At 37.3% G+C, this 27,746-nt stretch overlaps 1 protein-coding gene across 3 annotated transcripts; it reads left to right on the forward strand.

Moving 5' to 3' along the window:
* Window positions 1–33: 33 nt before the first annotated feature.
* LOC129565784 (putative mediator of RNA polymerase II transcription subunit 26) lies at window positions 34–27,630 on the forward strand. 3 transcript variants are annotated; one of them, XM_055441001.1, is made up of 7 exons: window positions 34–951; window positions 21,922–22,456; window positions 22,605–22,955; window positions 23,126–23,370; window positions 23,460–23,829; window positions 23,938–24,316; window positions 25,231–27,630. In XM_055441001.1, exons 2-7 carry the CDS (start codon window positions 22,263–22,265, stop codon window positions 25,795–25,797), a joined length of 2,106 nt encoding a protein of 701 aa, XP_055296976.1. In that variant the 5' UTR covers window positions 34–951; window positions 21,922–22,262; the 3' UTR covers window positions 25,798–27,630. The 3 variants fall into 3 exon arrangements, with proteins under 3 accessions (XP_055296976.1, XP_055296979.1, XP_055296977.1); XM_055441004.1 differs by having other exon boundaries at window positions 154–951; window positions 22,608–22,955; XM_055441002.1 differs by lacking the exon at window positions 34–951 and adding an exon at window positions 21,367–21,675.
* The last annotated feature ends 116 nt before the right edge of the window (window positions 27,631–27,746 follow it).

A 27,746-nucleotide genomic window follows, 5' to 3' on the forward strand; every position in this document is an offset into this window, starting at 1 on the left:
CCGCCGCACGCGATCTACTCCGATTTGTGTATGGTGTGTGTGTGTGTGTGTGTGTGTGTGTGTGACTGTGTTTGATGCGTCGCACGCTGTCGGAATGTAAAACCGAATTGCATTGGTGTGTTTTGACTCCTCGTCAATCGTTCAGCTGGTGTATGCGTTTCAGTTGAGTTTTGAACGTTCAACAATAAGTTTCGGTCGATCGATGTTCGCCGGCTATCGATTGTAATCGCTCTCGTCATTGAGACTGTTTCTCTCTTTCTCGTTTCGCCGATTCGTATTTCGCCGATTTTATTGTGCATTCATTAGCTGGTGATTTAAAATGAATTGAACTATATATGCAAAATTAAAGCATAGAAAAAAGAAACAAAATCATATCAAATCCAGTTCAACAGGAATGAAAATTCATTCAGATTTTGCAACAAGAAAAAAAATGAAATAAATTAATAAATAAGATTAGATTTTGAATGTGTCGACAGTCAATTGGAGCTTCATTATAAAAATTCCATCGATAACGGATTTTTTTCTATCCAAAGTGCTGACTGAATAATTATGAAAATAAAATTAAAAAAAAAACAATTTTTCCACTCGACAAAAAAAGAAGAAATAATAGAAAATAAAAAAAAACTTCAAGAATATTTCAACTGCACGAAATAGTCATTTGGCACCGAAATCAATGCTTGGTTTAAATTAATGAACAAACAAATATGGAAATTGCCATCTCTCAAACAAACTGCAGATGCAATTAAAAACCCAAAATTTATTACAAACAGTGTTTTTTTGTGTGAGTGTGACAACAACGCAGCAGCAGCAGCAGCATCATCAGTAGCAGCCACCACAAATTGAATAAATTTTATTGCCGTCATCCAAGGAACCCATTCATTTCTCTCTAGCCAACAAAATTCGTGCATTTTTTTGTTGTTGTTGTTCATCTCAAAAAGATATAAATTCAACGTAAGTACTAAATCTCTCAGTTAAATCGTTGTGAATGATCTGTTCCAAAGTGTTTTTTATATATAATATGGTTCTCTCTATTCCAATTTTATCACTGCAAAACAAAGAAAAAACTTTTTTGGCATTTTTTGTTTATTTGGTTGAGAAAAAAAAATTAAATTCACCATGAAACTCTTGTGATACACGGTTAACTTTTGTACAATTTTGATTCATTCAATGCAAAAAATGTGAAGCAGCCAAAAAAAAACTCGCCACGATTGGCTTTATCAACATTTAAATCGTCGTTGACAGAGAATGAAATCAAAAATGAGTTGTGAATGGCGTGCTCGCCGACGCGATCACCACTCAATGTGAAAAAAATTAGCAAAAGAGGTAAACGATACACAAACACACGATACTCTGAACAGAATGAGAAGAGTGAGAAAATAAAATGCGCTAGTTAGAATTCGGTGAATGTTTATTTTCCGTGTTATTTCATTCGGAATTTACAGCAAGAGAAACACACACAGAAAAATGCTCAATTTGTTCTGTCGCCGGTCGCTATAATGGAAATGAGGCCGCTTGCTGCTGTCATTGAGTTGTATGCGGCTATTTTAGCTCGTTTTCTTTCATTTGCCGTACACTTTTTCTTTCCATTCCTTTCTCACCCGCCCGCCCGCTCATTCTTTCTTCCAACATGTTGAGCTGTTGTTATTTTTGCGCGAATCGACTTACGAAAATCTATTGAAACACACAGCGTAATAATGTCACAAAATCGTTTCGCGTTCCTTTTGGCACTCTTGTGCATAGCCACATACAAAATATTTATATACACATTTATATTGTATATAAACATACAAATACAACACGTATAGTTTGCTAAACAAATCAAACACTTAAGGAATTCGTTTTCGTTTCATACGATATATTCAAGGTCATGACTTGAGCGAAACAAAAAAAAATTTCATTCTCTCTCTTGCTCTTCTATATACACCACGAAATGCAAGCGAAAAAAAAACACGGCGATTCTCGAATTTGCACACAAAAAAAAAAGAAACGGCACAGAATGGCGAATAAATAAACCAAGAGAGAAAAAAATCGATGAACGATGAGAAAATGAAGAAGAAAAAAAAATCCATCATTATTTTTCCTTTGCCGGTGGTTCTTCTTTATCAACAATTGTTTTTCTCGTTCGGCCGACGAAGGCAGAAAAAACATATTGCATATGCGATTAAGCGCTTGAAACAGGCCTTAACCAAATAATAAAGAAGGAGACGAATAAGGAGGAGAATGGCGAAAAAACAACGACACCAACAAAACAACACACAATCGATATGCGGCCAAATCTAGCCTGTGATTTTAGTATATTGATATTAGTATGCAAGTAGTATATGACACACCATTCAATAAGCGAGAAAATGTTGCTCTTCATCTAGAATATGGTGTGTATTGAAATTCAGTCAGTGACACCATCGCCATCATCGTCGCAACCACCGACGAAATCACGGTTTTCTTTTGGCTGTCGTCAGGTTGGCTTGTATTAGTTGCGTGGTTAAAGCAATTACATAATGCGGTGTATAAAAAAAATATTCGTCACATTGACCCATAGTGCGGCGAGTAATTCGTTTCCATGTGATGATGAATGAGAAAGAACCTAATTCGAAACAATGCCTCTATTTGAAATTTGGAGCCTAAATCTGAGGCGAAAATACAAACAAAATCTAATTTTCTTGAAATGGTGAACTTTTGGTCACGCCAGTTTATTAATAAACAACAAAAAAATGTATGGCCAAATTATGACTTGATCATTTGATAGACTGTTGAATGCGACACATTAGGTGACATCGTCATTTTGTTCTTTTCTTGCCGCAATAAAATGACAATTTGGATTTTCGATCGCAGTGTTTCTTAAGCCATTGTGCCATTAGAATTGTAATCAATCATTTTAAATTTCTACGATTCGGCACGCTCAACGGCTCAAACTCACACAAACACACACATACATACATATAAACGTTCTCTCGCGTGCTTGATACGATCATTACCATGGTTGCTATCGTCATCGTTGTCGTCGATTAAATTATGGGAAATTAATTCATCAAGTGATTAATATTCCATTCAAGTTCCTTGCTGTGTGTGTGTGTTTTCGTTTTAATCTGTTGTTTTTATTTTTGGTCCATTTTCGGGGGGATTTCGTCAACATTTTAAGTAACGGGCGCCATTATATGTACATAGAACGTGCGCGCAATGCCCTCAGACCAACAAAGCACAACAACAACAACAAAAATATATATCAATAAGTTGCGTTGAATAATGAGTCTGTATGTACACTGTACAGTGGATTAAAGACAATTTCTTGTCCAAAAAAAAAAAATTACGATTCTTAGCCGCTTTTGTCGCGGAAACAATTTGTATTGAGCTGAGAGGGCAACGCGCGAGACGAAGGAGCGGCAATTCTGAATTACATACACAATACCCCGAACGACATGCAAGCGCTTTATGAATTGAAAATTATATAATAAAATACCTAAAATGTTAAAATACTCTCTCATTCTCTCTCTCTCTCTCTCTCTCTCGCTCGTTTGCCTGTTTAATCTTTGTGCATATACATTTTTGTAGCGTGTAACGTCGTTCAAGTCAACTGCAAACACCTACTTGATGTGCCGCTGCTGCTGTTGCTGTTTCTGTTGCTGCTGCTATTGCTTGTTTTCAATCGCTGTTTATGTTCTTCACTGTTCGTTCGTGTTCATATTTTTAATTTGACATTATTCGGCTTAGTAACGTGCGCAATAGCCGTATACTTGGCTGTCTCTATTTTTCGCTCATTCAATTGCAATTTATATTCTGTGATGATAGACATTTATAAACTAACCTCTCGCTCTCATTCTCTTGCTCCCTCTCTGTCTCACTCTCCATCTTTCTCTGTCTCTTTCCCCTCTTTCTCTTGACCGTTTTGCGCTCTCGCTCTTTGGTATTCGGTGTGGCTCTCTCGGTCGAGAGTGAGATTGTGATTTATATTTGTGTGCTGCGACATTGTTCCCGTGAATTGAACATTTTTTCACTTGAATCGATGCGGCTGTTATCAACAAGCGCGTGCTAGTCGTGCATCATAGACAGAGTGGCTATATCGGATATACACATTATATAGCACGGTGTGTATCGTCACAAGTGTTTATTCATTCTTCAAACGCTTAATTATCACTTTTATGTTTTGCTTGTCGAATCACAGTGGAGTCGTTTGTGTGATGAGCCTTTGTCAGTCTGTTGACATTCACGGTGTGGAACACGGTCGGTTTGGTTTTGAAAAAATTTCGCCGTTTAATGTATGTGTGTGTGTGTAAAGAGTAATTATCGAAAACCTGTCTATTTTTGGTCGTTTGAAGATATGGCCACTTGAATGTGTGTTTTTTTTAGAGAAAAAGATTATTCTTTGTCATATTACGCGCATCAAATCACGTTCGCACTCATTTCATTGAACAGTAGCAGTTGGTTTTTTTTGACGTTTCGGATTTTTTTTTTCATTCGCTTCAATTTACCGAATTATCAAGATAAATGCTTGAGATTTCTGTGCTATTATGTAATTTTAAGTTTGTTTCCATGGCATCGAGCTCATCTCCATCTCTTGTCGTGTCAGTGTTTCAATTGTTACTGTAACGAAAATCGACTACCGTTGAATTCGTTTTTTTTAATGCCATCGAATCAATCCGATCAAATGCAATTTTCTGCTGTGTTGTGCCCAAGGCAACGCCTACCAAATAACAATCATTTTCATTTTGGGGGATTTTCTTCCGAATTATACAATCGAATATGAAGTGATACTGACGTATCAGCGAGGGTGGAAAGAAATGGCATGCTGTTGATGCCAAGGACGACATGAAATCATGGCCAAACCACATTCATTTTTCGAATCGAATGCTTTTCTCTCTATTTTTACGGCATGTGTCGAGATTCATCACGTGACGAACAAGAGAAATGGAAACTTTCTGCGATGCCGAGAGAAAATAACAGCAGGAATGGTTGGTGTTCATCCGCAATTAAATTCCATTTTGAGAAGTTTCAAATGACTTAATTACTCAACAAGCACGTTTTTCCACCGAATTACATTTCGTCGGAGGTGGAGAGAGGAGAGAACATCTCTTCATTAATTCATTCTCTCTCTCTCTCTCTCTCTCTCGTTTCATCCATTACATCGGCTTAAACGGTACCTTAATGCATGCTTATGCACATAGGATCCAATTATCTTCATCGGCTGCCAATTCTCCTCGGTTCTTAAATTGAAAGTATTACAAATACAAACATTCAAATGGATCATCAAATAGCACTGATTGCCTTCACAACAATGGACTAAGAGATGAAGAAGACGAAACAGGCAAATGGTCAACTCGAAAAAAAAGCCATTTTTCATACAGTTCACCCACTATCTATCTGAATCTCAAAACATAGATTTTGTATCTTTTTCACAAAGCATTGATCGTTGGAAATGGTCCGTTTTTCAGCTGAAAACAGGTTTTTGTTGTTGAAGATAGAAGAAACAGGGAATGTTTGTCCTTTTAAGATGTGATCCATTACGCTAAATCATTTTTTACACTAAATCTTTAATCCATTTTATGGTTCGACATCATCATTTCCCACTCTGCCTCTCTCTATTTCGCTCACTCACACAAAAGCGACCGAGGCAATTTCAAGATGCTGGCAATTTTGTTTTTGACCGTGATTTTCTCTACCTGTTTTATGAGTGCTTTTAGCTAAGGCTCAGGTGTCCGTGCGTAGAATTTGTGTGTGTGTGTCTGTGCACAGAGCGATGACTGTGTAATTATTCATTGAATTGGTAGGTAAAGAATGAGAAACCGGACCAAAGCCGAAGAGAAAAAAATCCGTACCCGAATCCATATCGATATCGAGAAAACTGGCTTTGTATGCGATGGGAACCCTCAAAAATGCCGAAAGAATGATAGTTCACATAATTAGTGATAAATTATAGACGAAGACGAAAGATGGAAGAAAAAATTGCTCGCAGCAATCAAAACATGTCTATCGTTTAGTGGATTAGAGCGAAATATGCGTGCATATCAAATATAAGAGAGACAGAGAGAGAGAGAGAGAGAGAGAGAGAGAGGAGAAAAAATGAGCGATAAATGACTAATGATTTTGGGAATTGAAGGGAAAAAACCAACGTAGTTTAAATCAATTTTATATGATGGCGAGTGTTGGATTTTGTTCGGTGACTTAATTTCATTTATATATACGAGTATATATGTTGTAATGCGATTGAAAATATCACGGCAACCAAATAAAAATCGATTCTAACGAAATTCAAGAGGAAGGCAAAAACAGATTTATTATAATATTCTTTTCTGTTGAAAACGAAAGCATCGATGCAGCAGCAACAGCAGCAGCAGCAGCAGCGAACGCATGAACGAACGTGTTCAATATTGCTTATCTCGTTTACTTGTTGGATCCATTCTTTGTTTTGATATTCGGTTCGGCTGCGATGTGTCAATGTGAATTGAATTTTCGTCATATTGTATTGTGCGTGATGTAATTGGACGTTTCGTTCTGACGACGATGAGAACGACAACGACGACGACGACGACGACGACGAAGAGGATGAATATACTTGACATACAATTAGCCAACTGTTGTTGTTGTTTTTTCGTTTCCCAAATCCCAATCCGTTCCTTTCTTTATCATTCGTTATCTTTTAATGGATTTTGATTCTTTTTTATCCACGCCATCCAGCAGACTGTGCTGTGTTACCGAGTGCCGTTCCAATCCGTTCTTCGTGTTTATTAATTCACAAGGCATTTAATAATTGAAACGAAATTTAAACCAAAACAGAAAATGATGGTGTTTTTTTCGTCTCTTCGTTTGTTGTTTTCGAATACATTTTTGGGTTAAATTTTGTGGCTGGTCAATTTGGATTGGCTCGTAAGCACTAAAAGAAAAAGAATCGAATTTCATCCACCAAAAATCGGTTTTCGGGTGTCCGAACGAAAAAAAATTTTATCACACGTTCATGAGCCTTGACAACAGCCCATTAAAAAAGCCTCACAGTGAATGGAATGGAGATAAAATACGCTTTTGTTTGAAACCAAATAATTAACATGTAGAACCATCGGGCCGGGCCGCACTGTATTTAATTAATCACAAACGTGACCTGTCGTTGATGAAGGGACGCAACGAGACATAAGCCACCGATAACATGAAATTAATTCTCTATCTATCCTATGAATATTAGGTATTTTGAACTCCGAACCAACGAGAAAAAAGATAATAATCAATGGAGTGTGTCAAGCGATTTTTCGTGTCTAATAAAAAATGTAAACGCACCATCGAATAATCAACAGGCCAACGTAACTGACAACAATGACGACCACGCCTCCAATTTCGAAAATAATACACTACACACATAACAAAGAATTTGAAAATCTGGTTGACCGTACTCGTGTATCCATCAAAATAGATAATGATTAGCGCATAGAAAAACAGTTTTTCGTTGCTTTTGTTTCGATAAAATTAGAATTAAATTGATGACACGCCGAGAGAAAGTGAGGCAAAGCAGAGACTGAAATTTTCGGGATCTTCCTCTTCTTCTTATTGTGAAATTCAATTTTATTTTGAAAACGCAATCTGACTTCTAAAATGGTTCTAGCCTGAAATAACTAAAAATTGATCTAGAAATTGTTTCAGGATGAAAATTTTTAAAAGTCACATTGCGTTTTCAAAATAAAATTGAATTTCACAATAAGAAGAAGAGGAAGATCCCGAAAATTTCAGTCTCTGAGGCAAAGAACAATGAGTTTGGATAAAGAGAGAGAGAGAGAGAGAGAGAGAGAGAGAGAGGGAGAGAGAGAGAATTAATGTGAATGTAAATGCTGTCAGCAAAGAACGCACAGCATTAAATGTTGCACTGTTAACAAGAGACTTATTTGTGGGTAGAACTATAAAAGAAATGCATATTAATTCCGATATCGATTCAGTCCGTCGGTATTGTTATTGAGTGTGTCACCAATTAATTGTGAGAGAGAGAGAGACATTGTGTGCGCAATGCGCACGCGATTGCAAAGTGGGGAATGAGCCGATTGTCAGTCATTTTGAACAATAATTACTATGCCGTCAATGAAACGAATTGCATATCATTTCATTTAATCAGAGGTTGCTTCCAGATAAATTTATTTATATAAATTTCGAATATCAAATAAATTTATCCGACATTTTTCATGCGTTGTGTTGTTCTGACGCATTCGTATTACATAAACGAAACATCGGCTGTTGTATTTGCAGCCAGCTATTCATCCCAGGAATGAGATTTTTGTTTTGTTCATTTACCGATATTTGTATGTATCTCTACACACTTATACATACTATGTACAGTGGCAATGCAAAAAGATAGGCAGATTTGTTTACAAACAACAAAAAATAAACAAAACAAAAATCTCCATAACTAATGTATTGGCAATGTAAAACTAAATGGCGAACATTTTCGTCTCTGCAATTTCTTATGGACTAAACATGCTATGTAGTGACACAGTGGCAGAATTGTTGACAAATAACGGTATATGAACAAAACGAAAATCTCATTCCAGCAATAAATAGTTGGCAAATGCGTTAGAACAACACGACGCATGAAAAATATCGGATAAATTTATTTGTTTTTTTTGAAATTTATATAAATAAATTTATGTTCAACCAACCTCTGCATTTAATTTGTTCACATGTACGGCCCGAATTTCTCACACCGAAAGAAAAGCCAAATATTTTGGCATCACCAAAATTAAAATAAACACACATTCATTTCGAGGAAATAAATGAGCGGACGTTTACAAATCGCATGGTTTTCGAGTCGATCAAGCCTGCACGAACTCTAATCTGGCGCATCGAGAATGCAAAACGAATGAAAAAGTAAAATCGACGTCATCACAATTTTTCAACGCTAAATCATAATAAAACCGAGAGAGAAGAACAAAAACTGAGAGCAACAACAACATAAGTCAAAGTTGTAAGAAACAAAAAGCGTGGGCGTACAAACTTAAGTGAACGAGATTCCGATTGTGTGTAAAAAACACAGAAAAAATCGAGCGCAAAAAATGCACACACACACACACACTTTGAAACAATTGCGAGCGTGAGTAAGAACACAAGGAATCGCATTAAAGAATTCGCCGTATCAAAAGTTTCTAAATTTATATACATCTTGCGGCGATCTTGTTTCGCATTTCTACACTAGACTCTTTGTCTCTGTCCCACTCTCGCGTTCGGCAATCGCTCCATTCCAATTGACAAAGTATACACAAACTCTGACACAAATGTAAACAAACGACAAACAAATGGATTTTTGAATTTTCATCAAATATTTTATGTAACAACGATGTGAATGCTGCCCGACGATATGCAGTGTTGCGCAAAAGGAAATTCCATCACTGAGTTATCCTTTGGGCTAGTAAAATTTACTGAATCGAGTGAGTCAAGTCATTCAACTTTTTTTTCGCTCGAGATTGTGTGTGTGAGAGTGAAAAATAATCAAAACGAGAATCTTTCGAGCGTATTTCAACACTTCAATTCATTCATTTCGTTCAGACGATAGAAATATCGCTCGGAACATGCGTTTCTCTTTTTTCTCTGAACAAGAAAAAAAATTTCATCATTCCGCACGCTACGTAAACAAATCGTAAAATACATTGTGTTTGAAGTTAATCGACAGAAATTGAAAAGCAGTTGAAACGTAATACTTTGTTCCTGGAAAAAACCCACGATTTCCGTGCAACATCTGAGTGGATTTTGTATTTTCGGTAGTGACCGCGAGTGCACGCACACTAGACGAATGTTGGCGCTCTCATTTATTTTTCTAATTTGTCTATTAGTATTTTACTGACGGATTTAGAAACATTTTCGTTTGTTTTCAGCTTTTTTTCCCTTCTCTAATACAAACAATGTTGAGCGACGGTAAACGGAAAGAATGAACGAAAGAAAAAAAAACTGGTTAGCAACAAGCACAAAACGACCGGTCGAATGACATGAAACATATGACAAACCAGTCTAATTGAGAATTTGTGTTTTGTTTTGTTTTGAATGTAATGAATTTGATGCAGTTTGCGTGTGCCGGCATACGATCAAGTTGAAATAATCGTTGGGAGTATTGTGTGTGTGTGTGTTGCTGTGTGGAAAGACGCTCATTCAAAGTGATTACTAATGCATTGACTGTTTTTTTCGTTGTTATTATTCAAAATGCTGACATGAATAACAGTCGAAAATAGTTGTTGTTGTTGTTGTTGTTGAGCGATCATGAACTCGTAATGCAGTTATCGGTGTGCATTTCGGATGAGCTCAGCTTGATTTTTATTTCTAGAAACAGCCGGTGACAAATCCCATAAAAACTCATATCACCACACAACACTCGATTTATTTACATCGCTTATGACGTTTTTTATTTCGTTCGTTCTCGGTTCATAAAGTTAATTGCATGTTGGATGTTGGATGTTGGATGTTGGATGTCGGTGTTCACCAAAAGTTTCCTTTGTTGCCATAGCTAGCGCGCGTCTATAATAATAATAACGAGGAAAAAAAAGCATTTGCTGTCCAGATGTATAAGATCCACTATTCTTTTTAAATATTTATTTAAACGGAAAAAAACGCAATCGAAATGAAAACAAATCCATTTTGTGTACCTTTTCTGTTTGGATTTGTTTCTTTGTGTCGCGAGGCGTTTGTCTCGGACTATCTATTTATTTATACATTTTATAATGTAAACGCTGAACGTTTACTGATTTTGATGATGATAAACAGTGTGCAAATACGCGAGACATTGAATGCGCTGGACATCAGTTCGATTCGATCGAAGCAGGCAATAGAGAAAGAGAGAGCGTCGTCAAGAAATGAAATTTTCAATTTGCACATCGACCGGCAGATTTGTGACGGCCTTGGCAAAACGTTATATTTATTTATTCGGGCAGTTTAATTCGTCGATGCGATTTAGCGCTGACAGCACTTTAATTAGTTTCGTTTTTTTCGTCGCTCTTGCTTTCCTAACAATAAAAAGATGATCAGCAACACAGCACAACACGAACGAAGAAGAAGAAGAAGAAAAAAAACAGTCGCGTAGACATGAAAAACGTCTTGAATAAACAGCCACACAATAGAGTCGCGAGTGTGAAAGAGTCGAGACGCGATTGAAAATATTATTAATCTCATTTGTATAGCTCGTTGTTATTGTAAGTGAGCGCAAGCGAGCGGGAGCGCATTCGTCTCACAACCCGAGATAAATAATTGATTTTGTGCCATAAATAAACGGGATCTATCTTCTTCTTCTTCTTTTTTTTGTTCGCTTGCTGTTGCTGTAATTGTTTATAAATGGATCGATGTGGATTGGAACTTTGAACGAAACGAAGTGCAGGACAAGTACATACGGAGTGCAAGAGCAAGAGCGAGAAAGTAAAAGGGAGAGTTTATTGTATGTATATATATATTCGGAAAGCGTCAATGTAAACAGTTCTTTTAGACTGCAATCAGATAATCCGATTTTCGAGCCATAAAACTTATAGTTTCCCGATATTTTATGGTTTTATGTAGCACAATTTTATATGCGCATACTATTAATTAAATTCCGTTTCGCTATTTTTATTGCTTGTCCCAATTGAATATTGCACATCGATGTAGCCCGCGTGGGTTTTCATTTTCCACTCTTTCTATCACTCTGTTCGAATAGTAATCACTTAATTCAGGATGATGTCCTCTTCCTCACTTTCCTTCTGTCTCCCTATAAGACGTGTTTACTTTGTATTTTTTTTTCTCGTTAAGGACGAGCTGAAATAAAACGCCTGAAATAGATTTATGGCTGTTTAGCAGTAAATTCCATCAATAAAAATACTTGGAACGATTATTGCGAATTGTGAAATTCTCTCTCATGTACAAGTATATAGCGTTTCCCATCGTTGCAGCACTGAATGTTTTGTCTTCTCGCTGACGAGACATACACACATTTTGTGCTGTGTATTTGCGATTTTTGAGTTTTTTTTTTCTTCTGTCTGAAATGTGCGCTAATTAGTAAATGGCCAAAAATGACAAATCAAATTGGCAAAACAGAATCCAATTACATTGTACATCACAGAGATCATCTGATTTTATGCTCGCTAAACTCGATTACAATTCGATATAAAAGATTCGTGTTACGACCTAAAATACAAAGTAATGCCGTGCATTTTATTTCATTTATTTTCGACACCATTAGTGTTGGATTGTCTTTCATTCTCTGTCTCGCTTCCTCTCGTTCGTTCGTTAGTTTGTCAACTCTATGTGCTGTGTTTGTTCGCATTTTGTGACTTGTATAAGCCCTGCATGTGCTTTTTACTCGGTGTATGTGTCTGTGTGAGTCTGTCGATACTGCCAACGACGATAAGTATCAACGAGAGAAGCCATACAAAATGAAAACGTTCTGCAAAATTGGTTGTGTACTACAAATAAATTTACTATGACTGGACAGTTTTCGGTTTTATTTGCCCGGATCGTTGCTCGGCAAGGCAATGAACACGACGCACTAAACCGCAACAAAACAACATGAAAATGAAAATCATTCGTTTTGAATGGAACATTGAGTGAGTACGACGACGGTGACGGCGACGGCGACAACAACAACGCTCGATTGACAGGAAACCCCTGTGACGAATAAGAGAAAAAAGTACGCATATACAGTGTGCATTGAATTCCATGAGCCAACATGACACGGGAAAACGTGAAGCTCAAATTCAAAGTCAATTTTCAAGCGTACACGCAATCGTTGTGTTCCTTTGTTCTTTTCATTTGATTTCGGGTTGTATTTGGTCAAATCACGCGCGAGGACACACTCTCCACTTCGATCGTACTTCGGTTGGTGTGTTATGTATGCTGTGGTACTGCAGTCGAATTGAGTCGACAGTAAGTTTTAATGCTGGCATCAGCAGAAAGACGATGCTCCTATTTTTAGCCCAACCAGTAAAAATGAGTTATATAGACTGTTTCTTCCTCTCTTTGTCGATGCAATCGATCGATTTCCCCCCGAACAGACGAACATTCTCGGTATTTACATAGGTATTAACGTGTTTTATAACCGCAAAAATCTGGCGAAACGGAGAAATGTCTCGCTTTTTGTAGGAATTATGGCGCATTTTATTTGGAACCAATTATACCCGAGAAAAATTGATTCAATTACCAATTCGGCTTGAAATGGTGGCAAAAAATGGAGCACGTTTCGTCGAAATGATGATGAAGTGGAATTTTGACGTCATTGAATCGGTTCGGTTGTTATTGATGTATCGGCGGGTTTGTGTGTGTGTGTATATGAGAGTTGTATGTGCTAAAATCGTCTAGAGAAACAAATGAGGGAGAAAAATGGTTTCGGATTAAATGCAGAAAAGACATGACGAAAATGGAAATGGCAGTTCGAGAACAAAAGGCAGAGAGAGAAAAAAGAATGACTTTCACGGTACGACCTCTGATATGTGTATGTGCTGTATTTTCCACTCGTCAAAAGATCGACACGATAAAAGCAAACCATAGCATAACAACAGCTTCAGCAAACAAATGGATCCAAAATCATGTGCTGCTGTTGCTGCTCCTCCAATCCACACACATTCAGCATGAACATTGTACACCGCTGGCGTTGCGGCCGCCACCGTCGCCGAAGACCGATGTGCCGACAGAATGAAAGAGTGTTGCTGCAAACGAAGCACATAATAGACTTCGGTTTACAAAGCGACTAGAACAAATAAAAGCAAAGCGAGAAAAACGAGAATATGTTGAAAAACAGAGAGAAAAAAAAAGTATAAAAAGCATCACACACAAAAGTAAATGGCTTATTGCTAATGCTAAACGATACTCACATTTCGAATGGAACATACAAGGCTTTTATATGCGCTGTGTTCTTTCACAATGAAAACGACCGTGTGTCATGTAATCATGAAAGAAAAACCAAAGAAGCAAACAAAAATATAAAATAAGCTTCAACCACACATAACCACACACTAGAACGAAAGTGCATGCATGCGATGGATCGTCGTTCATTATTCGGGTGCTAGAGCGATATATAGCAGTCATGTTCATATCCATATTCCGGGCACGACCAACGTTAAACAAGCATTTCACACATGAATCAACATAAATGCGCTGGCAAACACACGAATCGCACCGAATAGTTTTTAATGATGGAAATATGCTGTGCATTAAAATCACTCTATCCACACTCGCTTAATATACTACTGGATGTGGATGTCGTGTGTATGTGTGCGTCATACATATGTGGAATTGTGCTTTCAAATCCCTTTGTTTGAAGTGTGCATGAACCAAGTGATAGGCATTAGCTGGATCCATTTGATAGCAACAGCAATTCACAGCTTCAAACGAATCATATTATTACTGTTGCTGCTGTTGCTGCTGTTGCAAAAGCCACAGCTCATTGTCGCTCGTTCGCAAGAGCCGCACACACCAACCTAAATCAAATGCATGAAATATACAAGTGCATTTTAGTGCAGTAAGCACTCACACTCTCTCTGTGTCTATCTATAACAGCGCAAAACTATCGACGTATAATATACGGCATTCGGTGCTCCCTCTTCCTCCATTTGCCATTCGGTTCACCTCTATTTCTGGAATGCGAACAAAAGAGCGCGGAATTGGATTATGTATTTTTGCTTCATATGTTCGCAATGCTTTTTATGTCTTTGCTCTCTCTCTTTCTATCTCTCTTTACGTCCCTCTATCTGTGTGTGTATGTGTGTGTGTTCGAGTTCTGGCCTTGGCCATGACATTTCATTATGCCGCATACATAGTCATGCATATACAAAGCGATCATTTCACCATTCATCATCGTGGTCTCGTCGTTGTCGCTGCTGCCATTGCTATATTTTCTGCGTATCTTCCATCCACGTCGAGAGCGAAGAGACACGGTATAGAGAATATCAATATATATATATATATATATATGTAACGTGGAGAGAACACGGGACGTTCGTTCGTTTCATTTGTGCACAAGTTAGCTAGCGTTAATTCCACGCTTCAAATTTTAAACGTGCAAAGATTTGGTGTCGGTTTTTACAATACCGATAAAAAGCGTTTGTACGGCTTGATGCACACGCATGTACCAAATCGGATCGTCGACGAAGCAGCATTTCCCATTCGATTGCATTTCCATTCTATTGTGCACATCGATTAAGCTTTTGCATTTCAATGGCTATTCAGAGTTGGGTCTCCTGCCGGGAGCCAGAGTCGCTTTCATATCAATTGAGACGACGATCGTCGGTGAACACGTTTTCACAATTCCATCGTTGCCATTTAAATATTATATAATGTGCATTCAATTCGATTCATCGGGATTCTTCAGACAAAGTCCATATAAGCGGACGAGATTTCGATTTGTTGCGACTTTCTACGTTTTCCTTTCCAGCAATAAATGAAACGAAACACTATCATTGTTTGCGACAAAATAATTGAAAAGTATTTTGCGATTACGTCGACAATGAAACAAGCCGTATCAGTTACAAGGAAAATTGGAACGACACGTGCAACACAACATTTACCCGAATCGATTACCCGAATCGATGGCTGACATGCACAATGCAGAAAACTTAAACACACCAAACCAAACCACCCATCCACACTGTAACATCTGTAGTAAAATAGTGAAGTTATTAAGATTACTTTAGTTTTCCGCAAAAGTTTCACTGTTGCTCGAAAAACTCGATTTGATTTCGCGGTAATCAAGTTCTCATTGGAAAATCATAATGTTTTCGCGAGTTGCAAAGTTTTCTCAACTCGTTGCTGCCAAAATGTACGCATTCAGTGAACGAAACAGAATAAAAAGGAAAAACTCACACAAAACAACAACAACAACACCAATAAAAAATATCTACACCGAGTAAACTGATCAAAAATTTATTCGCGCAACCCATAAAATGATAGCAAACATTTTGTTATTCTATCAGCATGTTGTGAAATATATGGGTGTGTGTGTGTGTATGTTTGGGAAATCTTTGTTGTTGAATAGTCTAAAAAGCGTCAGATCCTGTAAGTCTTCCGACAGTGTCGGTTGCTGCTGCCGCCACCGCCGTAGCTTCACGAAGTGACTGAATAAGTAAATAGAAAAGGAAGAAAGAAATTGAAAATTGAATGGAATTCGCCGGCGATAAGTTTTTGTTTACACGAAAAGAAAAAAAAAGCACACAACAACGCGCGACGTAGAATGTAATGGAGAGAAATAAAGGAGGTGAAAAATGAAAGAAAAACAGAAGCGAAAAAAGAATACTTGAAGCGTGAACAAATAGAATGAACCGACACGAAAATGAATAGATAGAGAGAGAGAGTAACCAAGTCGATTGAATCGCGACGGAAAACGGCACAGTGGGTGGAAAAAGGAATCGAAAGGAAACGAGAAAAAACGAAATGAAAATAACGCGCAACAACACGAAAATTGCTTTGCTTTGAACGAACAAATAAACGATGAAGAGCAACAACAAAAATACTCGAAATAAAAAACACGAGCGTGGAATTTCACTCTCACGTAATTTATTTTTGGGTCTTTCGAAAGACCATTTTTCTGGTTGTTTATGAAAAATTATCATATGATCGATTAAGTTAATATGCTTGGCAATTAAAACCTATCGTGTTTTGTTCTAAATAGCTCTATATTACCGTCGCGTTGTTCTATTCAGTTTTTCGTTGCTTTTTCTTCTAATGATGAGTATAAAAATAAAGTCGGCTCGGTCTAACCGCGTCATGTCATCATCACATAGTATAATCATTTTACGAGCTATTTACAAATGCCAATTTAATTCAGTCGCTCGTTGGCTCGTTCTCGCTCAACGAGAGAATGCTTGAAATGTAATGAAATTACGACAAGCCAGCGAGCGCGCGCGCGTACCACGCTACTTCACTACACAGTTGTGACTTTTCAGGTTTATCTTCGGGGTACAGTGCTCAAATTCTCAATTTTGTCTTGCACAAACAATGAAAAATGGCAACACAGCGCTTCGAATCACGAAAATTCCGTTTCTTGTTTTATTTTTTTGTTCGTATTATTTTCGCTTCTCATACCGAAAATAATTGCAATCAAAAATAAATCATTGTGCGCGAAGTTGTGCGCCGTTGTACATGCATAAAAATATCTCAATAAGAAGAAAAAAAAAATAAAAGCAAAAACACATTGATAAAAATAGGCAAGAATTAATGGCGAGCGAGTAAGAGAGACGAAGAAGCGGTGCAGGGTGTGCAAAGTGTACGATTTTAAATCGCGTCACTTCGCCCATTCACGTTAATTAACATTTTAAAAATAAAGTTTTTTCTCTCTCTCGTGTGTGTGTGTATGATTCGTAGATGGTTTTTATTTTGCGTACGTGTAAAATTTACGATGCTAACACACGAAAGCCAATGACTTACTATGACGATGATGGCGGCTCGGACACCAGGCTATTCGGTTATATTTCGCACCAACATACTATTTACGAGCCAATTGATGTGCGTCTACGAATGTGAGCAACGTTACTCATTCTGATTTATTCAACCGTTTTTACGCTCCAAATTTCCTGACTACATTCCAAAAGTAGCAACAATAACTGAGTGAGAAAGAGAGAAGGAGAAAAAGAGAGAAAAGGAAAAAAACAGGCATTCACAATGTCTACAAGCTGTCGCACGTTTTCTTCATTAATTTTTTTCTCATTTTGTAAAATATTTAACAAACATAAGGCAATGCAAACGCGATAAGAGGTGTTTGAGTACGCGCGGTGTGCGTATTGTAGTAGCTGATTCTAAAAATTTGTTGAGACTTTTTTTTTGTCTCTCTTTCATTCGTTTGTCCTCTTTCCTATCGCCACTTTTATTGTTACTGTCGTCGTCGACGTTGCCGCTGTTTTTCTATATCTGTTTAGGCTTTGTTTGTTATTCGAAATTCCTTTGTTCTCTTTTTGTGATTATGTCCCATGCAGCGACCGACCCAACAGAGAATGAGACAGATAAAAAAAGGAACCAAATTGATAAATCCATTTGTGCCCTGCATTCAATCGGTAGTTTCAATTTGGTTCACGTTTCGCGCACGTCTTACCTTTTTTTTAAATCATGTGCACGGTCCTCGACGCTCTATCTTTCGCTTAAAATTTTAATGAGCCAAACAAAGTCATTAGTATGGTGTTTGGCTGATGTTAGCATCGAAGCATTCAAATAAGCTGATCAGGAAAGACGTAATTATTATAGATTCTGAATGTGTACCTCAGAAATCGAGAAAAAAAAGAAATAAAAGTTGTCGCTTATTTAATTATTATAAATTCAAATTGGCCATTTAGGAAAAATATTAACATTTGAGTATATTGACGAAATAGACAACCAATCGACGGTGTTTTATTATTCATACATGACGAAAGGTGTTTGTGTGTGTGATTGTATTGGCTCGTAAATTATCCGCTATTACCCATAGTTCATTATTATTTAGCCTATTAGTCGCGACACCAAGCACTCGATGTCACACGCATGCACGACAAGCTTGCGACGCGAATTGTATAAATAGAAAAAAAAGGCAGCGAGAAAGAGAGACGAGTGGATTTCAATGGGTCGTGATTTGAATAGTTGATTTTGCGTAGTTTTCTTATCAAGTAATTGAGTACAATCACGTTTAGTTTTGTATTCATACGAAACGCACATTTACAATAACACCACCAGAATAGCCACCAGACATTGTTTATTTTTGTTGGTGCGAATGATATGCGATAATACGTGCGTATGATTTTTTTGAATGTTTCTTCTTCGCGTGGAGGTTTTTTTTATTGTCTCGGTCGACGAATTACGTCGTGTTGTTTATTATTTTGATAACAATCGAAAGTATTCTAATGTTTAAACAATAGCAATTTTGTGGAAATGATGATGTGACTGTAATTGAACTGATACAATTATTATGGAAATGATCATGTTTGAGAAGAAGAAGAAAAAAATAGACACACTTGAGTTCTTTGGAAATGTGTGAATACAAAAAAAAGGTCGTGTATGCTGTGAATGCGAGCACATTTTTATTTCATTAGATGCAATAACAAAAGTATGCAAATAATAAACCAAGACGGGAAAAAACCCCTTTGCGTCGTTCTCTTGTATATTGACCGCACAGCGACTGAATCTTACACACATAAAAAAGGTGGCATTTACAATGCGATTCCAATAATTTATACATATTGTTCACATTTTCCTTGTAAAACACTCCCATTCATAAGAATTCGCGTTTGCCATGCAACAGCAGCAGCAGCAGCAGCAGCAGAAGCAACAGCGACGGTGCTGTGCGATGTGTGTATACAATTGGCTTCATTCATTCAGTTTTAATGCGCACTGCATTCCAGTTCATGTTCCGTTTCTACGCCAAAATATACGATATATATCTATATTGTATGTTATAAGCGGCCCCCTTTTTTCGTCGTTGTCGTCGTCGTCGTCGTTTTTATTTTCGTTCATTTTCGCTCCCTCTCTCTCTCTCGGCAAGCAAAATCAAAAGCCAGAGTTCAGTGTGTGTGTGTGTGTGTTCATTCGGCAGTGTCGTGGCATGGTTTCGGTATGTGTGTGTGTGTTTGACGGAATTTCCCTATTTCTCATGCGAATCGCCTGGCGCGACAGCAAACCATAGCGCACATACACACGAAACGAGTGAGAGAGCGAAGCCATGACGTCATCGCATGTGATTTATTAAACTTGATGACCTTGAGAACCGCTTTTCTTTTATTCCTTTTGTAAACATTTCCATTATTTATTCGGTTCAGTTTTCTCGAAATACACAAGCGCGTTCACACATAGACACACAACCGTTGGATAAATGTTGAATGTGAGAGAGGTGCTTTTTTTTCCTTATGTGGAATCGGCACCAAGAATCCGAATGTAACCTACGTCAAACATACGTATACAATTTGAACATTTTTATAATTGTTCGTCGCAATTATTCAGATTTCGGTGAATAAATTATGTTATGGATGGGGTTGATTCGAGGAATGGAACACTGAACGCATTTTCTCTGCCACGTGAAAATGAAACATTTTCCACAAGTCATAACGTATGACATTCATCAATTTACTCGATTACCAAGTGTTTTGAATTTTCGATAATGTCACTCAACACTTTTTGTAATCAAAAAGTGGGCAATAATGATTGTAAAATGGCTAACCCCAGCATGATAAATATTCATTGGTTCGTGCGATATATAAATATAAAATTACAAACCGTAATTAACTCGTCGTTCATTCGGCTGTAAATGATTCAATGGAAACAAGCACGATTTCGAGTGTTATCGAACTCTATGTATGAATAAAAGCTGCTTGTGATAATTTTAAAACGCACGACAATTGTCGAGCCGGGGCAGCCTCTGTCAAAGGGTGTTCCATAGTAGTGAGTCAAATGAATTTCATACGAATTCGTTGAAGTCGTGTGTTCAAGTCAAATGCCCTTTCTGTAATCAGCGCACTGTACAGACAAACACACACACACACACAAACACATGGCGAGCTATTTGAAAAGTTGTCGTCAGCAGCAGCAGCCATGGTGTGACAGTAATGAAGTGAAAAAAAAGCAACTTTTCAAAATCCCTATTGACTTTTCTTATCAACACACTTTCTAGCTTGCGAATGTTATAAAAAGAAATGTAGAAACGTACTTGAGATTGAAAATCATGAGTGGTTGTCGATTGGGGGCTTCATTTTCACATTTCATTCTTTCTCTGCTGTTGTCATTAATTTCTTTTTTTCTTCGTTCTAATCCATTTGAGCAATTTAATCTTTGACTGTTTATCTTCCCGTTTAACATTGTAATTACAATTCATTTTAATGGATGAATAGTGAAAACAAAGCGAACGTTGACAGATAATGCTGTTCATCGCGCACGGCTTATCTATCACCCCGTAAATAGTGGAGAGTAGTGGGACACATTGAATGACACAACCGTTGTGAGGACGTGGCATCAATAAACATGAATGGGAACAGCGTGTTAGGGCAAAATCTCACACACTACCGTTTATTTTCTTGTCATTTTCTCTATCTCCCTCTGCTTCATTCTGCGCTTCTGGCAAATCTCAATAAGTCTACCGATACTAATCCAGCTCAGACAAGCAGAACAAACAATAACAGCTACTTTTGTTTGTACACACTCCCGCACGGAACTCTATTTCAATTAGAGACTTGCAAATGAAACAGCCGTATGTCATACGGGGTCTTGACATTATCATTGTTGCGTTCACTGATAACAACAAAACAGAATGAACAATTGAATTATACAACACACGATTTGAAGGCTCTTCACCTTTTTTTCCCATTTCGTCAATTGCTCCTACACATACACACACGGCCTCCCCTCCTTGCCCCCTTCCGTTTGTGATATCGACAAAGAGCTTGTAGTATCTATTGCGTCATATCAATTGATTAATTACTGCTATGCAGCACAAAAGTTTTGTCTTCACGAGCTGTATTGCCTTTTTGTTTGTTGAAAGCAACGCTCTTGTGTCGGGTGCTTGAAAAGTTTCGATACTAGATTGCACGGTACACATAGACCGCCGTCGCATTCTCGTGTTTTGACGACGGCACATAAAAAAAAAAACAATTGATATCGTTCTAAAATATATATCGTTTCTTTTTTTCTTCTTCGCTTGTCCCCTATCTTATCATGTCGACTGGTTTCGTTGTCGTTCTCTCGATGACATTCAGCTGTGTGTGGACACACACGACTTGTGCGCAAACAATTTCTTCTTTTCATTCACTCTCATTTCACACACAGGTACAGGGTACACACAATCAATTGCCATTAATTGAAATTTCGGTAAAATTATTGAATGATAAAAACAATAGCTTATCAAAAAGTATGCCGTTTCTAACTGCACCAAAGTGATTAATATCGATGGAAATTCTGAAAATTATTAATTTCAAATGCCCAGATACAGAGAACACATTCATCAACTTTATCGCATTGACATTGAATATATTCACCAATTTTTATCGATATTTTCTTTATTTTCTTTTGCAGATTGAATAACTGTATATAGCTCGACAGTGGGTATAACACGATAAAGCAGCACACCTGCAATTTGTCTGTGACAATAATTCATGATATATCCAAGTGTTTGTTTTCGTGGCTATCGCATTTAATAACACGTTGATAATTTATTCAAGTGAAAAAAAAAAAATTACTCATTTGTCATTGTGTTAGTTGAGTGGTAAAGAAGTGAAAGAAAAAAAGGGGAAAAATAAAACAAATCAAAAATCAAAATTCGTTGCGCCAAAGAAAACATAAATACGTATCTTTATTTTTCACGAGGTGGTCATTTGATTTATTTCTAAAGTAAATGTGTGATAATTGTTTGTCCGATGTTATCTGCTGTTGAGAATCACTTTGGACCAAGCAGGTTATACGCGACCGGTGCACATCATCCATACAACAATAATAGTGCCGTTGCAATCAGTGCAAATAGTAATTTGATTGCAGCCCCGTGTCCGATCGTTGCTGTACCAACGCCTATGTCAGCTACTGAGTTTGTACGACCCCATCCAAAACCAAATCGGTAAGTTTGCATAATGCGTTGTTTTTTTTTTGTCTGTTCAGCTCATGTGTTTGCATTGTTCATTCTTCTGCCACAGACTTTTTCAATGTTTATTCAATAATTGAATTTATCCTGACATTTCTCTCGTATTTTTCTCGTGCTGCTTCAGCAGTTACAATGGCAGCCAGTCGTTACGGAATGGCCTGTCTTCGCCATCATCACGAGGTAGATACTCCCAGTTAGACCAACCGGCACCAGTTAATTTGGCTGTGAGTCAATCGATGTCGGATAATGGTGCTCTAGTGTTAGGCCATAAGCCAACCGATAGAGATGTAGCTGCACTGTGTGCAGCTGCAAAGCCATCATCGTTGGAAAGTGAACAGGATGCGATTAGTAGTTCGATTGCAAGCCTTTACCAGCCACACAAAATGCCGTATTGTCCACCACATTCAATTCCAGATGCAACACCTCTATATTATCCCAATTTCTATGCGAGGCCAACAAATGGTTCAGTTTATGGGTGAGTTTCTATCTGAGCCTTGTTCCCTCTCCATCACACGTCATCTAGCTAGTTTTAATTTAAAAAAAAAAATGCGCAAATTCAGTTTAGCCGATAAATTTTCATGATTTGTGATTGCATACGTTTAGTTCATTTTTTACTGATGAAAAGAAAAAATTCCCATTTTTTAGACATTCAATTTATGCAGCACCATCATCACATGCGCTAGGAGGTGCACGGAATCCATTACATCACGGTGTTGCAACGTATCCGCATGTAGAATCCGCATATTCGAATCCGTACTTATTCGGTCCGAATGCCTACAGTCCTCCAGCAGCAGCACGACCGAATTTATCTCCACATTCGCCAATCGGAACAATAACCGTTGGATCAGCATCACAAAATAGTAACAATACCTCGATCTCAGCACAACCAGGTATGTGTACCACCAACATTACCATCCCTTCAATCCGAATGGAAACAAAACGTGATTGATTTTCCCTCTCCATTCTGTTCCTCGTATAGCTTCATCAGGGTCACCTCCGTCGATGTTCACACAACAGCAGCAACAGCAGCACCAGCAGCAACACCAGCAACACCAGCAACACCAGCAACACCAACGAGAACAACGTGAACACCAACAATATCACTTGAAACCCGAACACATTACATCGGTGGCAAAGCCACTTAGCACGTATCGTACGGAGGCCAAAGAAAAAGAGTCAATAATATCGAATGGAAAGTCGGCTGATTTTAAAATACCGTCGGGCAAAGAAGGCTCATTGAAGCATCGCATCCTTACGCGACCGACATACGGCGATAAAGAATCGACAGCGAAACAAATCCAAAAACAACAATCACTGCCGACACATAGTCAAAACAATACTGTCACAAAGTATGTCACATCGACGTCTCAATTCATTCCATTTATCCATTTCATTTTGCGCAAATTAACACCATTTACTAATCGGCATGTGCCAATTTCAATTTTCTCATTTTACAGATCATCGGTCAAAATCAAGAACAATAACAGTAGCAACAGTAATAACAGCAACCACAACGGCAACAGCAGCAACAACAACAACAATAATGCAAGCAGCAAAAACAAGAATCTGGGCACTAGCAGCAACACAAACGGCAGCAGCAACACCAACGGCAGCAGCAACAACAACAGCAACAGTAGTGCAACAAATTTCAGCAAAGGTACACTCATTGAACTGTCTAGCGGTGAATTGAGACGTGTCGAAGACATGCGTACAGAAGATTTCATCACATCGTCCAGCAAAAATCCAAATCTACAATTAATCGACACAACGGTCGTTAAAATGACGTCACAATCCAAAACTAAAGTCCTAATCACGTTGAGCTATAATAATAACAAGGTAAATAATAACTTTTCCATTTTTCATATCAAAATGAGTCGACTGTACAGTGTACACGAGGGGGTGGATCAAATTAGATATTAATAAACACACAGCGTGCAACATTGGAAATGTAAAGTTAACAAACATTCCGATGGTAGAGCTGAACGGGAAAAAAAGAAGTGCGGCATACAAAACGGGGTCAGATACATACCAATTTCCATTATAATTCAAAATATTTTGACGCGTGGCTTATTTTCATTTTTCCGCATTCGAACAACATTGAAATTGGTTGCTGATGGAGAGAACACGCGGGAGAGAAAGAGATGAGCTCGATACGACCAATTTAACGTTTGCTGTTTCAGTCATAAAATAATTTTCGAGCAATTGTAAAATGGTGTGTTGTTTGCATATTTCTTGCTTGCGAATGTTGAACACGTGTCTAATACGTGCTCCGAATAAAATCAATATTGAGATGATGTTCGGGTGTTCGCTTTTGCAAACGACCAAACGAACACGCCATTTAGTTTCTCACAACCATTGAGAATCGAAATGGAATTTCATTGGATTAAAATGCGGATAGAATTGGCAAATGAAATTTGCACAACTGAAACCTGGAGGAGGTTGACGGGGCATATGAAGATATACACACGACGGCAAACAATTCATATGAAACAATAGACAATAAATTATCATAGAATCGTTTGCATTTTATAGAGCCTTTGGCAAAGGCGGCCGCACCTTCGTTTATCATTTTTATTTTCATTTTTGATTATTATTGTCAAGTCCAATGAAAACAAGAAAAAACTCATTTTCAAAGTTTTATTCCGAATAGGTCACGTTTTATCGTGAAATCGCAAAAATACTTTCAATTAATAATTTGGTTTACATTCGTCTTATATGTCGTTTTTTTGTTTGTTTTTTTTTTTCTCCAGATTTGTATGGACACTCAACCGAGTCATCCGTTTTTCGTATATGGAAAGGGATGGTCATCGTTTAGCCCGGACGAAACATTGCATGAGCATGGATTGAAATGCAATTTACTGGAAATCGGCGATGTGTGCATATCGTTAACACCTCGTGAACAGCAAGCAAGAACATCGCTTGAGTTTTCGATTACATCACCGCAAAATCTGTCGCGCAAACAGATGCCTCATACAATTTCAACCACAGCCACCGGAACGGCAGTAACCAGCTGGCCGATTCCGTCATTTGAACCATCGTATATGCATCACCGACACCCGAACGAACTAATTTATGGTCATCATCATCATCATCATCATGGTCGACCACTGAATTCAGATGCGTCACGGAATTATAGTACGGGTTACAGTACAACAATGGCACCACCACCACCACCACCTTCATCGAGCAGCGAAAGTTCGGCATCAAACTCATACGACGATGAAGCCATCGACGCAACGATGCACTCGAGAAAACGGCGCGCGTGGTCCGTTCCCGAAAACCATTGTGATGACCAAAAGAAAAATAAACCCAATTAAAATGCCAACCTCCTCACCACCACCCATCTCCCACGATCTCCATCAATGATATTGACTATTGCCAGTTGAAGATTTGATCCAATCGGGGGTACAGTGTATGTGTGTGGTTTTCGATTTAAAAAAAAAAACATTCTCAGTGCAAAAAACAAAATCTCCATGGCTAAATTGAAGAGAAAAAAATAATGAAACACTGACTTCCTTCTACCGAACTGAACTCAGTTAAGTGCATTTAAAATGTGTACGTTTTAACTGATTCATTGAATTCTTATCGATGTGATAAGGCCCATTTGAATCGCAAAACTGTTTTAAACATGTTTCATATAGAAAAAAGAAGAGAAAGATAGACAGACATATTTGTGTAATAACCTTTCAACCCATCGTTGCGTTTGAGCTAGAGCATCGAAGAAATTCATATATACACAATTCATATACGTATTAATTACACAACTGTTGGATTCATGTAGAAAATTAAGTTGAAAATAATTGCTGCTGCTTTGCTGTCATTGAAATGAAATTTCATCGGTCTCTCATTTGTTTTTGGTCTCGTTGAAAAGAGCATTTGATGATTATTTTAGCTGCCCTCTCCCCCCTCATTAAAATCATCATCATTTCCAAACTCTCAAGAACAAGATTTGTTTTTTAACCAATAGGACAAAGACCGCATCCATTCATATAATGAATATAAATATTAAAAGAAAATATATAGTAAAACAAGTTTTATTTCTTTCAAAAATTCATCTAAACTGAATTTATGTGATCTTATTTCACTTTTTATCCAATATATATTTTTTTCGGTTTTTCTTCTCTCTTTTTGTAATTGTGTAAATATTTAGCGAATATTATCTGAAAAAAGGATTTAACTGATATATACGAATCTATTGCAAGAGAAGATGAAAATGATGATAAACTTTCACTGTTAGTGGCATATGTGTTTATTTGTAGGTCATCTATTCAAAGAGAATATTATTGAAATTCAAACAAAAATATGCAATAAACCATTAAATAAATTCATTTTATTCACAAATACACACATATTTTTCTATAGCTAATCTCTCTCGCGCGCGCGCGATGCAAAGTTTCGTAAATTGATTTGATTGATCGTTTCAATTTTTCTTTCGTTGTTTTTGTGTTATTATAAATTCAGTTTACAATAAACACTGCCGCTTTTTATCAATTTTTCTTGTGTTTTGGAATTTCAATTTATCAATGGCCGGAAGTAAATCGTCGATAAGAGTCAAAGAAATGAATGTAGGATAACAACAAAAAAATGGGACAGGCTAAAATAAGAACCCATGTGATGATTGGAATTATTTGCAGTAAATTCAAAAGAGAAGGAAAAAAACATTTGATAAATATAAAAAAATTATATATTTTTACATAAAAGAATGAGATTGTTTTTCCTTCGCTCTTTTTGAGAGCGCAAGCAAAACGGAAGTTGAAAGAAAAATGTTCTGATTTCAATGCGATCTCTCGATGTATTTGAAAATATGCGTTGATAAGTCAACCTGAAATTGAAAAGAAACGATTGTTTTTTTTCTCTAAGAGATAGAAGAGAAAATATGCATAATTTGTGATGTGAATAAGATCGACAGTAGGAATATATGATATAAAATAAACAAAAAATTAGCTAGACATAAAAATGCATTATTAAATATTGAACTGGAACAAGTCATTGACACACAGAATGTGAAGTAAAAAAAGAAGAAAAAAAAATACACAAAACAAATTTTGTATTGAAACGAATGTGCAACAAGTTTTACGTAAATTATTAACAATTTTTTTTTTGTTCGTTTTGTTTTAGGAACATGAATAAAAAAGACTTAAAAAACCGAATCGAACTACTGATTATTAGTTTAGCTCTCTGGGAGTCAAATACAATGAAACTGATTCGTTTCATTGCGATCTCATCTGAAACCATTTTTTAAGTCTTAACATTTTGTTCTATTCAT

This window comes from Sitodiplosis mosellana, unplaced genomic scaffold, assembly GCF_009176505.1.
Source record: "Sitodiplosis mosellana isolate CC-2019 unplaced genomic scaffold, AAFC_SMos_1.0 Smas_scaffold_3, whole genome shotgun sequence".
NCBI classification, from domain to species: domain Eukaryota; kingdom Metazoa; phylum Arthropoda; class Insecta; order Diptera; family Cecidomyiidae; genus Sitodiplosis; species Sitodiplosis mosellana.

Excerpts from the sequence above, each read along its gene's own strand:
- LOC129565784 (XM_055441001.1), top strand. The coding sequence starts at position 22,263 with ATGTTATCTGCTGTTGAGAATCACTTTGGACCAAGCAGGTTATACGCG. Across the intron at positions 23,371-23,459 it reads CTCGATCTCAGCACAACCAG|CTTCATCAGGGTCACCTCCG; the intron begins GTATGTGTACCA and ends TTCCTCGTATAG. Across the intron at positions 24,317-25,230 it reads TGAGCTATAATAATAACAAG|ATTTGTATGGACACTCAACC; the intron begins GTAAATAATAAC and ends TTTTTTCTCCAG.